This window comes from Pygoscelis adeliae, unplaced genomic scaffold (assembly GCF_000699105.1).
Source record: "Pygoscelis adeliae isolate BGI_AS28 unplaced genomic scaffold, ASM69910v1 Scaffold77, whole genome shotgun sequence".
Lineage (NCBI taxonomy): Eukaryota > Metazoa > Chordata > Aves > Sphenisciformes > Spheniscidae > Pygoscelis > Pygoscelis adeliae.
In genome coordinates this window covers 3,771,842-3,786,060 of record NW_008825216.1, presented here as the reverse complement: position 1 = coordinate 3,786,060, position 14,219 = coordinate 3,771,842, and the positions used below count along the sequence as shown (strand labels likewise).

The following is a 14,219-nucleotide window of genomic DNA, read 5'->3' as shown; positions in this document are numbered from 1 at the left end:
TTACCTATTGAGAACAAATACATGATTTTTTCTTTTTTTAATTATAAACCAACCCACAACTGCGCAGGAAGTTTAGGAATTATGTGTGTGCATGCACACGTGTTAGCTAAAAGTTGAACCATCACCAGTGACAGTTCCAGCTTTCCACGTACTTACAGGAACACACAGACAACTCTTCAATGTGCACCTGGTAAGATAGACAAGGGCAGGTGTAATGCTATAGCTATACACATTTTTGCAAGATATTTCTGGTATTCCAACAATCCAGGCCTGCCACATGCATGCCATTCTAGTACAGAATACTAGATACATACCAGACACCTACCGAGGTTAGTGTTAGGTTTTCTAAAGGAAAATCTTTAAGAAAATAAAAATATTCAAAGAACTGCACCTGACACTATCACACTTTCACTAAATCACCTCGTCGCACCAAGCCCAGCTCTTCCCTGACCCTATTAGCAAAACCAGTATTCCTCTGGGAATTTGCACTACCGCAGATCTCAGGCTAAGCTGCTATAAATAATGTAACTAGTCACAACTTCTTTATTCCGTAAGAGTTGTAAATCATGCATCATACCTCCAACAAGCCCATTTTCCTTTGTCGTCTCCATTTTGACAGTGGATTGATTAGATGCCTTCATCTTCGAGGTATTAATGGATTCCAGGAGGGAGACAAACTCTAGAAAGTTAGATTCATTAGGCACCTGTCCTTCTTTAGCTTCTAGATCCGATTTAGAAGTTGGTAAGGTCTTTTCTTTGTCAGATACCTCCATGAAATTCTTACTTAAGAGCACATCTGTCCCGCTGTCTACGCTCAGCACCCGCATATGCCTCTTTTCATGAGCAGTTATACAGGACTGCGGGTCTAGGTTCTGCAGGTCTTCCTTAGAAGTTAAATCCACAGTCTGCACATTTTCAGAAGCGTTCTCCCGATTTGGATCTGAACAAGTGTTGGTTTCTAAAGGAGTATTTGCTGGGTTGCTGTGTTCCTTCACTGCATCACCGGATTCATAGCCAGAGCATTGGTTGGACGACAGCTCTGCCTTTACAGTTTCTGGAGTTCTTTCGCTTTCACTAACTTCTGGGCAGGCCTTACCTTTACTGTCATCAGACAAGTCAAAAGTGATAACGGGGATTCTGAGCTGTTCATTAGTTTGCTGGCTTGGCCAACCTGCTGTAACTATACCAGACTCGAGGGCTGAGCTCGTTCTCTCAGTTCCCAGAGCCTTTAGGTGGACAGAGCCCGCTAGGTCACTGAGGGTGGTGTTTGGTGTAGTACTCATTGTGATGACAATTTTAATGGGCTCACACAGCTGGTCTCCAGGAAGAGAGTTGTCCACAACTGCAACAGCAGTCTCACTGTCCGAGCAATCAAGGTCCTCATGGGTATTAGCAGCATTGCAAGAACTTTCCACGTGCTCGGGATCTTTGTTTGCAATGGCATTGCACTGTGGGCAGTTACTGGTAAAGCCTGTCTGTGGTGATCCATCTGCCAATTTCTCTCTTTTGTAGCTTTTAGGATTACTCAAATGGTCTGAAGTAACTGAATTTTCACTGTCCCATGGCTCTGAAGAAACTCCAGTCCTTAAAATATCACCTTGTGATGAAGAAATATTGGAGAAATTTTTAGCTACATCTCTGTCCACAAGAATATCTTGGGATCCATGCTGTCCATAAGGCTGTCCGTTCCCTCCTTTTTCATTTATTCCGTTACCAGAAAGTCCTTCCATAGCAGCCGGTTTTGTCACTATTGCTGATGTGGTGGCGCCTGAAGCGGAGGCTGTAGAAACAGGTAATGTGTCTGCTTTGATACAGGGTGAGGTAGATGAAACTGGTGGTGCAGCCTGGTCTTCTAATACCATAACACCTAATAAAAAACATATGGGAGTTAGGTCTCACAAACACGAACGCTGTGCATTATTGAAGTATGATCTTTAGCTAGCAAAATCTGATCCAGAGCAGAGCAAAGGAAGCACAGGTGATGTAGCTGATTAAAACAGTTCCTATGCAAGGATCTTTTTTGTTAGCTACATGTGAAATACTATAAAAGCAAGCTGGAGTCCTTCCGGGTCAAGACAGGTGTAGCAACATATCTATTTAATTTAAATAGTCAAAATACCTCAAGAAACAGCTAATACCAAAACTAAAATGTTTTACAGAATTATCCCCACTTAGGGAGAGATGAAAGAAAGAATAAGCCAGTGCGGCAGAAGTTTGTTACATCACTTTGTGCAATTCCTAAATGGTCCCATAGGATATGACAATCAACCTTAACAAAAAGGACATAAACTGAAATATATTGAGACATCTCAAGCACTGGAACTGTAGGCAAAGCAAGGTGTGCTGGAGTATACACTACCAAGCTAAAGGTCAACTGCAACAGGAGTCTACAATCAGAAGATGTTCAAGGGCTTTACGATGCGATCTGAGAGTTGGCTTCCTGGTTTAGTGCTTTCCAGAGGCACAGAGCTTCCCCACAATGTGGGGGGAAGGCTCTTTCATCTCCCCGTGTCAAAATGGGGAGAGCTACTTGCATGCTCACCAAAAGGCTGCATCCCAAACAGCTTGGCTGACAGCTGAGAAAGCTTAGTCTGTTAGAATTCCCTTGAGATTTTATTCTCTCGAGCTTTTCCACTCAGCTCCTAACATGAGGCACAACAGAACCTGCCATGGGGTCCTCTGTGCCCTTTTTTTTGTGGCAGGCAATGATTAAACAAAGGTTTAAAGGGATTTATAAAGCCTTTAAGATACCTCTGAGATCTTCAATAGTTTCCCGTGTTGGCAGCTCCTAAAAATAAAAAGAAATGCACAAAATTAGCATGGGCATTTATTAAATTCTGTTGGAAAAAACATCTATCAATGCAACAGCTATCTAATCAAAGGTTAATTACAGCATTGTTAAGTTGCTTAACATCACTGAAATTTGGACATGTACCTCGCACAAAATGCAAGGGGGGGGTGAGGGAGATGGTTATAGAACAGTCATGCTCCAAATTGCATCATTGCAATTGTGTGTGATGTTCAGGGAGGGAAAAAAAAGTATCTAAGATTTTTTTTTAAAAAAACATTTTGCAGTGCCTAGTCCAGACTTTTTTTTTTTAAACATTAAGGAATAGAATGTGTTCATCTGTTCCACTTTTCCAGCTATGTTTCCAAAGTACTAAAATGAAAAGTATGGTCTCCAGTACTTGGTAACAATTTCTCAATGGAAAACTAGAGGACAGAGCCATTAAATTATCATAGACTCATTTAGATTGCAAGGAAGCTTTGGAGGTCATTTAGTTCAAATCCCCTCCGCCATACACACACACTCAAAGCAGGTACAGTTAGAGCAGGTTGCTCAGGGCCATCTTCAGCAGAGCTTTGAATATCTCCAAAGATGGAGATTTCACAATCTCTCTGGACAACCTCTTCCAGTATTTGACCACCGTCTTGGTAGGGGAACCCCCCCCAAAAAAAAAAACCCAACACCCCCCCCAAAAAAAACCCACACAAAAAAACCCACCTTTAAATCAAATTGATCTAATTGTAGTTTTCCACGACTGCGAAGCTGCAGCCACTGCCTCTTATCCTGTCACTGGGCACCTCTGAGAAGAGTGTGCTCAATCTTTATATCTTTCCATAGGAAGCTGATGACAGCAGTAAGCTCTTCTTCTAGTCTTACAAAAGATTTTAGCCTTACAAAGGCTAAAACATCCCATCTGCCTGTCCTCCTATATCATGTACCTCATTCCTCAATCCCCTTGGTGGCCTCTGCTGGATTCTCATCAGCAGGTCAATGTCTGTGGGAACTCACTGGGGAGCTCAAAACTAAACACAATACTCCAGAGGAATACTTCAAGAATCTAAATTCAACAGCCTAAGTGCATAACTAGTAAAAAAGTTATTGGGAAAAATCAATGTGGCTCTCTTCTGGCTGACAGGCACCAAAAACAAGAGGACATAATTATTATCTCCTAAAATTTCATGGTGGTATCCTGGCAGCAAGAACAGGAGACTAGGTTTGATAAGACCCAACCTACATATTTGGAAGTGGGAGACTTGGACAAGATCCCAGGAAGAAATGGGTTTGCACAATGGACAAATACCAGAATACTGGGGACTAGGACAGAAACAAGGTGAAAAATATTCTACCTCATAAAAGAAAACTATTAATGTCTGTGAATCATACAGATGCTACAAAAAGGTAAAAACACTCCAGGAAATGAGGAAATAGTTCCGATTCAGACCAGGATTTGAACAGTTTGCAGTAAATAGGGACACGGGGTCGGGGTGGAGGGATATGGAGACAAAATGAAGTATCAAATAGCTACTTATTCAGAGATCACTAACCATCCTCTGCACTGACTGAGGCAGGAGTCCTGTAGAAAAAATAGCATGGGATCACATAATTAAAGATTTTATCACAGTATACATGGGGAGTAGCTTAAGATTACACAGACAGCATTCATTCTGTTTCTTAATTTTTAGATACTTAACTCTTCAACCTTCTCATGGGTGTTTCCTATTTTTTCTTTAATAACAACATCTACATACATCCCCTTCATCACTTCATACACTATTGATTTAGAAAGCATGGCCAATGGCATGGAACGCACATACATGTATTTTTAACTTCGTGTAGACATCTCCTAGATTTAAATAATATTCTTTATGCTTTGTTTAAGTACTCGACATGTTTTGGGTTCATTTTATAAGCAAAAGTCTAGTTACACAAAACCAAATTATTAATGCTCCAGGAGTAGATCCCTTCTGAGGCAATGAGAGGTTGCTCTGATTGCATTAGCCTCTTGTTGTGGTTTAACCTCAGTCAGAGGTTAACCTGCTGAAACCAGGACACCTCTCCCTTCTCTCAAAGCAGCCATGAAAACTAGTTGCTCCTGGCAAGATTTACAAAGGCCATTTGGTATTTACAGAGCAGACAGACCCCTCCCAAGAAGTGCAGAATTATGTATACCAGCTTCAGCTTTGCAAACCCAAACCTTTAGGACAAGGCTGACCCACGGCAGTGGTATACCTAGTAGATCCATGGAACGACCCTTCCTCCTCAGGGCAGACCTACGCTTCAAGCTATCAGTACCCGGCAATGCAAAACTCCATGTGGTAAGCTGTGTACTGCATGAAGTGAAGACACTATTACAGAAAACCACATACTAACCATTACTCCAGGTGAGTTCTGCGAGTGCAGAGCCTGTACCCTTGAACTGTCGTGAATTGTCTGGGTAGAGTCATTTTGGTTGGTCTCACCGATGACACCGTTATCCCCAGTGTTATTGCTGAAAAAGAAGCAAACGAAAAATAAAGCAATGCTTCTTACCACAGAGGATCACAGTGAGTTTTGGGAAGAAACTGAGGAATAACCGAACAGGAAGAAGCAGCACAGCACAATGAAGTGACAGCACGTTTTTCCCCTCCAATGCTAAAAGCACAAGGCTGAAAAATACTGTAACCCCTTTCTGCACCTCCTTCCTCTCCAAGACAACTTGCTAAAAATAAACAAATAAAAATCCCTCTATATTGAGGAATTCTGGAGTCTTAGGAAGTTAAGCATTGCTATGAGAAATACAATGACATCTCTTCAAACTCCCTATGTGTATATAACGTCATTTGGCCTGCCTGACACGCACACGGCTTTCTTGGCACAAAAGGCTGTTTGGGGCTTCTCATTAGACTTGTAACAGTCAAATGCTACTCCTTCACAATTTTTGCTTTTTACGTCCTTAGACTGTACTCTTGTGTACATATTGCTTATCTAACTGCCTGTTTATTTACAAGCCTCCCATCAAACAACTATTTGAAATGCAATACATAACATGTATTAATACAATCATTAGACCACAAAATAAAGTCGTTCGTCTGGTTTTAGCCAAGGCAAACACATATCCATTACTAACTTCATATGTTATAGGCAACTTATTGATCACTTCCTTTGCGCATTCAACTACCCACTGACTCTTTTTACACATATTTTTTACTAGCTTTTCCATGAATATAAGCAAGTATTTTTGGACAAGGTTTACTAATGAGAACCAACACACGTTCTCTTTCTTGGGTATAACAGAACAAAAATTCAGTTAAAAAAAGTCTACGCTACAGTGAAATGTCAAAAAGTGTGGGTTTGGGCTTTTTGTTTGTTTGTGAGGTGGTTTTTTTTCTCCCCAAAAAACTTATTTTTAAAACCCTACAGCTGTATGTAAGCTATAAAATTATTTACCTGGGGGTCTCAGTCACCTTTCCACAGGTTTTTCTGTAGTTAGCTGGCTTCAAAAGCTTGTTCAAGCAACCTGCCAACTACCAGGGCCTGTTTAAAGACTTCTGTCATCCATCTAGCCAAAATTTTAAGTTCTTTATTTTCTGATCAAGTACTAAATAATGGACTGTTGTGCCTATGACCTCCTAGGAGGCATAGTTATGTGATTTAAAACACAAGTTTTAAGTGATTCTACCTCTACTTCTTAGCCAAAATAAAGGCAGGATAACGAAAGTTTGCATTCATTTAATTAGCCAGTGAACAGGAAAACACTGAGGTTCTGTTTAAATTTCAACCAGCCTAGAACAACTGAGGAGCCTCTTAGATTACTGTATCAGACATCTGTAAATGGGAAACAGCTTTGTGGGCTGGCGAGAACTAAAGAGGAATAGAGCCTGAAAGGCATCACCCAATCTAAAATAAAAACCTTGTATGGTTAGTGACACATATAATAGGCATTTCTCAGGAGAGTCTCGATGCAGGCAGACCTTGACACTCCCAGCAATGTCACTGCCAGGAGTGTAGCGCAGCTGTACAGAAGTGCAGTAGCATAGAGGTACACAATCGTGACACTACTTAGCTTGCGCAGAGCTAGCAGTAGTGACTGTAAATGCACCAAAAAATACCCAAAGTTCTTTTATACAGAGCTCTCTGCTGAAGCTTGACAGGTAACTGTAACAAACCTACTCTGTTTAAGCTTCGTTTGGACATTTCTATGCTGCTGTCATTATTGGATGTACCTTGTTTCAGCATTTTTCACATCTGTCATAATGCTTGGGAACACTGGAAGCTGCTTGCCAGCTTCATTTGTTTGTATGACTCAAACTTGGAAAACCAGCAAGAGAGGTCTCCATTTATTCTGAAAAGTTTACAATGGAATATTCTACGTATACACAAAGGTGGAAAAAGTCAGTACTAGTCTTTAGACCGATACTATTTTTAGCTTTAATACCATCTCAACCTGGAAGCAGCCTTTTTGACTTTGATTGTTTATTTGCAGCAAAGAGGTAGTACTTGGCTCCTCAGTAGAGCGACTGCAAATACCTACCAAACGTCCCTAATAAAAGTGGTTCTAGCTTTCCTCATGAACAGGACCACAGAAGCATCATAGGCAGTCACAATAAAAGGTAAGAGGGAACAGCAACTTACACATCCAGGTTTGATCTGAGAGGGAAGTTACTATAAGCACACAAAGGCAATATAACCTCAGGCTTTCAAAGCCGTGATATTAAAGCATTTTCTTTGCCAACGGGTGCGTGCCACTTCCTCTCCTCTTCCCCGCAGGTAAGCACAGCACGAAGAGGAAAGAGCAAGCATCGAAGGCTTCCCCAGAAAACTTCCCCCAGCTTTTCTTCAGGATCTTTTAGCACCTCCCAGGCAAGTCTCTGCATTCATCGTGCCCAGCTGCTGCCCCACCCTCTGCATCAGGTGCAGCTCTGCCTGCTTCACCGCAAGCACACTGCAGCCACCGAAACGAAAAGCACTAAGCAGGTTTTTAAAAGTGCCATTCCTCACACAACTGTAAATAGTTTTCCTACAGTCAACAGGCATTTCTGCTATGCAGGACCACGGTACAAACTCGATCCGTTTTACAGAACGTACCAGCAATCTGCAATGAAAACCTTACCTACGATTTGAGGGCTGAACTGCATTTCCTTTTCGAACCTCTGTATCTCTACGTTGCCTTCCATTTTTTCTTGAGAGCTTTTGTTGAATTACTTCGCCTTTATCAAACATAAGATGCAGACGGTAACTGATCACCTTTATTACTGTGAAGAACACTGTCACCGAGCTGCAGTACACAAAAACCGTAACTGCATTTGCTGGAAAAGCCTACAGAAAGAAATAATAAAGACATAATCATAACAGTTTATTTTGAGAATATGCTACTAAAAATTTTAAAGTAATTTTCAAACTCTGTATTCCTTAGTGTCTATTATTTGTACCTCTATTGAGTTTTGCAACCGCAAGAAGTAGTGCATCTTCACACAGTATAATTGAGTCCTGCTTACAAAAAAGGTCTAAGGATTTGTTCAAATTTCAAACAACTTTACAAGATTTATTCTTCTTGTGATTACCTATGGATATTATTTATTTCTTAACAAAATCAGTAAAAATTTCACAATTGACAAATATCATAAAACCTCTTAAAATACTGCATTCCCAGGATAATGCAGCTGCAGTCTTTCCTAAACTATGAACTTATAAAAATACAGACACAAAATGAAGCATTAGTTATCTACAAACAGGAAACCCCTTCTGAAAAATTCCGTCATCCTACCCTGCTTCTCAGTTATGATTGAACAGTAAAATGCTGTAGTTTGATCTCATTTTTCTAACGTTTCACAACATGTTCCCAAGTATCTTTACCACTGAAGAGTTTTAAATAATTAATCAGACTAGTCAAAACAAATGAATAAAATGCATTTGGAGAGGCAGTCTCTTTGAATTCTTTTTCTAAAGTTCATAATTGTTAATTTGCAGCTGTCTGTGATCTGTTTGCTGATCTGCGATGAGCACCACATTTCTTAGTCATTAAAATTATAGTTCAACTATAGTCTGTAAAGTTCTTTCATATACGACATACTAACAACATTTTTATACGTAAATACTTTCTTACAGTAAAGGGCAAATCATAGCAATGGACACTTGCAGTTATAATTGAAGGGCCAAAGCCTTTATCATCAGTCACGGAACGCCCTTATGTATTGTTATCACGCAGTTGCAGCCTCACAATGAGTTTAATCTCTTCTCAGGTTTTTGTTTTTTAAACAGAGCATTACTATATCCCTGCACAGTTTGTAGTGGGGAGCAGGGATGGAAGGAAGATTTTCAATGCTCCGGATTTGCTAAAAGCCTACTGAAGTTAATTTTTAAGAATGGTCTTTACTTTGGGCCTACATCTATCATTTTAAGTATCAGCGTTGCAGGTCAAGGAGCATTTGGATGTAAAAGATTAGAATTCTTTTCAGATTCATAAATAAACCACACTGACCACACAGGCGAAGGGAAGGGAACAAGGCACACTTACTTCATCTCTAAAACAAGTCACCACATTTATCTTGATGTTGAAATGAATATGTTGAATCATTTCTCTGTTATCACAAGCAAGTGGGTTGCTATTCCGCTGCTGCTTTTGGCTTAGCGAGACTTCATACCTTCAAGATGTACATGTGAAAATTTTCAGGCAAATCCTTTTTTATGACTGTTCTGATTCATATACAAAGAATCCATTGCACAAAAGTGGAGAAGCTATTTAGCATGTAGGTACTACTAATGATCCCTAATAAGAAAGACATTACTTTCTACAAGTTGAGGCTTAGTCTGTTAACAGTACTTCGCAGTACTACGTATATACCAAAACTAAGCATACCCTTCAGTTATTTAGCGAATACGGGCCAGAAAGAGGATCAGTTTGCAAGGCCATGCTCTCAGGGTATAAGGTTTGGTGGATGAGGTTGAAAAGAATGTGTTTTATGACTAATGTATTTGCAAAACGCAAGTTAAAAATTGCTTGGTTTCACAAAGAATGACAGCCAAGTATCTGTAATGATTTGCTTAAGGGAGATTTGTTCACTTTCCAAGGAATCTCTTCAACTATACACTAAAAAGGACAGGCTGATCGCTCATTATTAAGTAACAGCTCAGAATGAGCCACTAGAAAAGAAATGCTCTATAGGCGACGTTTGTAAAGCTTAATAAATATTGTATGAATAATGTCAAGAGGACACAACAAAAATAGATTTCCAGTCATGCAGTCTATGGGTGCATAGAGCACGCTACAAGAGAATCAAAGGAAGCTCCTAGATTTCTAAGTGGAAAAGAGGGCCAGTTTTAGCAAATGCTGAGTGCTGCATGTCCTCATCCCTGCCTTGTGACCAGACCTACCGGAGCTGCGCCCTGAGCCTGCCTGTGGTCTCCCTGCCCATCTGCCCAAGATACACAGCGCTTCCCCCCCACATACGTGCCATGCATGCTCGCAGTCCCAAGCCTGCCCACGTGCCATAAGGCCAGTGCATCCTTAATATTCTGAATCTTGGGGCAAGCTAAGTAGTACAAGCCAGCAGCTTGCTCCCTGCCCACATGAGCAATTAGGAGAAGGATGAAGCTGAGAATGGAAAGCCCTCGATTTTCTGAATCAGGCCTCTTGCATAAGGGTACAAGTGTCATACAACTGCAGTTGGTGTTCCCAGGTACGGACAGGTGAAAGCTATCAAATCTGCTGGAGCTAAGGAGGAATTAAGTTATAGACCACTGAGGAATTATATGATAGGTTCACTTTTGATGCACCATAGTTATAATTAGCCCGGTTTCCTATGGAAACGAGGTTTTATAATCATACCATGTGTCTGTGTATTCATCATCTCTCTCCATCCCCTCTGCTGACTAACTTTTTAATTCTTTGGCTACTTTCAACTAACTTTGAGAAGAATACACCCCACTGGAACAAGGTCACAGCAGCACACCTCCTGCGTTAATGAGAGGAACCCACAGAGCTCCCTGGCCTCTTGAATGCCACCTCAGTGACAGGAAAAGCTTCAATTGAGCTGACATCTTATTAGAAGCTAGAAAAAAAAAAAATCCACAAATACAAATTCATTAGAAAGCAGGCTTCATGACATCCCCCAGGTTTCTATGGAAGCTGTAGCTCTAGCTTTCTTTGCTCTTGCCCAATTAAAAACTCTACCATAATGTACTTTTTGTTTTCCAGTAGCTTCCGTTGTTATACCCTGCACCAGAACAGCGTGGGGTCACAAGCAGAAACGCAGGCTGGCGCGTTCCAAATGTCACCTGACGTACTACCGCAAATGCAACAGAGTTGTCCTGCCATGCGTGGAGGGCCTTTGCCTGGGGCTTCTGCCCGCCCAGAGATTGCTCCCAGAGGAATGGCCAAATTCTTCTTCACATGTCCACTAACATTATTTGAGTAGCACAAAGGCAGAGGTGACTGAGGTACATACTTTCCAATATAAAGGTGTGTAACCTTTGAACAAAATACCACACCTTGTAAATTGGACTGAATTATTAATGTTGATTAGACCCAGACATATCCCACCTGATGCTTGAGCACCTGAAGCATCTAAAGCAAGATGGTGCTACACCTGGGCCTCACTGTCTTGGTGTGCTACAGAACACAAATGAGGGAACTGCCAAATATGCAGCCAGCCACTACCATCAGGCTTGCAGAGGTATGAGTGGGAGATATAATATTGGAGCCAAAGATAAATATTTTGATGTTAATTTAGCTGAATTAATAATTAAGAGATGCCCATCACAGTATAAAACATGGGAAAACAGGTAGCAAATAAAATTCCAGGGGTGTACACTCAGTTGCAAGGGTGCATCCTACCACACAATAAATACTGCAAGTACAGTGTAGCTTACCTCTCTTGTGGAGGTACACATATCCTTACTTTTACAGAGAGATAAAGTGGGGTAGAGTGTGGTGAAATGGGACTGGAAGCAGCTGACAGTGCAACTTTTATTACAGTCTACCTCTGAGTAATTTAGGTGCCCACACCCTTATACTGCCACATTGTACTTCTCCTGTCACAGCATGATTTCAATATCTAATGCATAAGAAGTAACAATCCCGTAAGTTCAAGGGCTTCCTGTCCAACAAAAGGCAGAAGAAACACTCTCTAAGCTGTTCTGGGAACTCACCAAAATGTGGATGCGCATTCTTTTCGTGGCTTGTAAAATAAGCTATAGTACAAGCATTCCCAAAGTTGCATCTCTGTGTCACTGCTGTTTCACTGGGGCTGAATTCAGCCCAGTGGCTTTGTATAACAAGTACCACTGTTTTCACGCACAGAACACCTGGGAACCCTGGACTGTTTGGTGGAATAAGATAACTTTAATCCTTAATCTATTATGACAGTTGACACGGCAAAGTTAGAAGAAATCTCATTACAATTTTGAAAGTTGATTTTAACAGCAACGATGCTCCAAATAATATCCAATGTAAATTTTAATTGTATATTTACTGCTACAAAGGGTAAATGAGAAAGAAAAAGAAGAGATGGAAACACAGATCTGCATTTTCAGGGGTGGGGAAGCTAATAACAGAACCATTAGTACCAAAGTAAGCTATGCTGACAAAGCTAGAGAATGAAATCCTCAATCCACACGACAGAAAAAACTTGATACTATAAGCTTCCCGACGCTACTGTCAGCACATCTCTGCTGAGCCAGTGTGACAACTAAAAACAGCTGGATGAGTTTTGCCATCTCATTCAAATCAAACTGTTTCAGAGAGACTTTCTGACTTTGACAAGTGTGATTAAGATTATCCCAAGCAAAGGAAAATTTTAAGAAGTAGTACTTTGATTTGTTTTGACTTTACCATTTCAAGAAATGCCAGTGACTGCTTTAGCTGAATCCAAAACTATTGGTGTCAAGCGTGTAACATAAATATCACCCCAAACATTGCTGAACAAAATATTATAAATAAAATTCCCCAAAGAAAACCTTTAGTTAAAAACCAGGTTCAAGTTTCTAAGTGGCAAGAATATGTCTTGCACAAAGTTTACAAAGCCCAACCACTTAAAAGCAAGAAAACAGATACTTAAGGACATCAATACTCTCAAGCAGCCAGCATAATAAATACATTATTCTTATCAAGGATAAAGAATTCCCATAGCGATACATTAGCTCAAGAACACAAGTCCTGCATTTAACCAGATGATTCATCAGAAAGTCAGCCAGTCCACAGAAAAAGCAAGTCCACCTAGACAGGCAAAGACGAAGCCCAAGAGAAAGTCCAGTAGGTAAGTTAGGTTTTCTCCCCTTCCCTTTAAATGATGTCTTTTTTTACCTTAGCTTTGACCTACAATCTTTGTATCCAGTGTTCTTTTGTGCAGCCCTGCGTGACTTCTTCCCTTCTATTAGTTCAGAAGTTTCCCACAAGGAAATATTCTTTCAGATACATACTTAAATCAACTGGAAAAAAGTTAACCTTTACTTTTTTTTCTTTTTAATCACACATACCACTTTGACAGTAAATCCTACAATGTAAGACTTGCTGATTTGCATACGAAATAGACCCTATCAATCAGAAGAAAGTATATTGTTATCTTGGTTCATTAACTCCATGAGCCATGCTTACAGGAATTCAATCCATGCCACAAAACACAGTATACCAATTGATTTTTAAAAATACAAGATTTGCTTTTCACTGGGATTGCAGAGGGATTTGCAAATGCTTTTTGCTTTTGAAAATCAGGCCAATACCTGACCATGTAAGGTGAAGAGACCTATTTAGAAATTTTATCCAAGGAAAAAAAAAAACTCTACAGAACTTTTTAGTTGAGTCACTGTGAGAACCAAAGGGATGGAAATTGTTTCCAATGGAAGCAATATTAAGCTACGATCACTGAAGAACACACCAATGAATAGATGCAATGATCCAGCAAACCATACTTTTAAGCTTTTCTCACACAGTAGGAAAACACACAAAAATAGAGCAGAAGTTTCAAGTTTTCAAAGAAAATCATTTCAAAGTCTGGCAAACAAACCCTAGTTATTAAAATTATTCATTTGGCATGTTTAAATTTCAGCACAAAGGGAGCTGCATGTCACGAAAAGCCATGTGACTCACCAATGACATTCAGCAAGGCATATTAATTACGTGGTATTTGGATTTTTCCATTTATTTACCCTTCTCGGCAGGTAAGACTGGAGCAGACGTGAAAAGAAAAGGTGTCTCTAAAAGAGATTTTTTGAACAGGCGTCCCCACGGTCGTTCGGCATTTGCAGAGGCCAGCACCGCACCCCTTCCCCGGTAACCCTACCCGACAGCTTCAAGCAGGGCTAAGAGGTCCGGCCCCAGACTAACGCGCCCCGCGTACTCGCCCCGTTAACCTTCAGACACAAAACCCTCACGTAAAGCCCGGTATGCCTATTTTGTAACCCCCCCAGAGGTCAGTTTGTTCTCCGTCGCGCTCACGCCCTTGCCGCTGCCGCCTCC

At 40.6% G+C, this 14,219-nt stretch overlaps 1 protein-coding gene across 1 annotated transcript in view; it reads right to left on the bottom strand.

The window, feature by feature from the left end:
• Positions 1 to 10,225, bottom strand: part of PCNXL2 (pecanex-like 2 (Drosophila)) — a 155,156-nt gene extending 144,931 nt beyond the window's left edge. The window contains exons 1-5 of the mRNA XM_009329229.1: positions 10,139 to 10,225; positions 7,878 to 8,083; positions 5,159 to 5,276; positions 2,752 to 2,788; positions 578 to 1,867 (exon numbers count right to left, since the gene is read on the bottom strand). Coding sequence (XP_009327504.1) covers positions 578 to 1,867; positions 2,752 to 2,788; positions 5,159 to 5,276; positions 7,878 to 8,083; positions 10,139 to 10,225 — 1,738 coding nt within the window. The remainder of the gene's footprint in view (positions 1 to 577; positions 1,868 to 2,751; positions 2,789 to 5,158; positions 5,277 to 7,877; positions 8,084 to 10,138) is intronic.
• Positions 10,226 to 14,219: the final 3,994 nt, after the last annotated feature.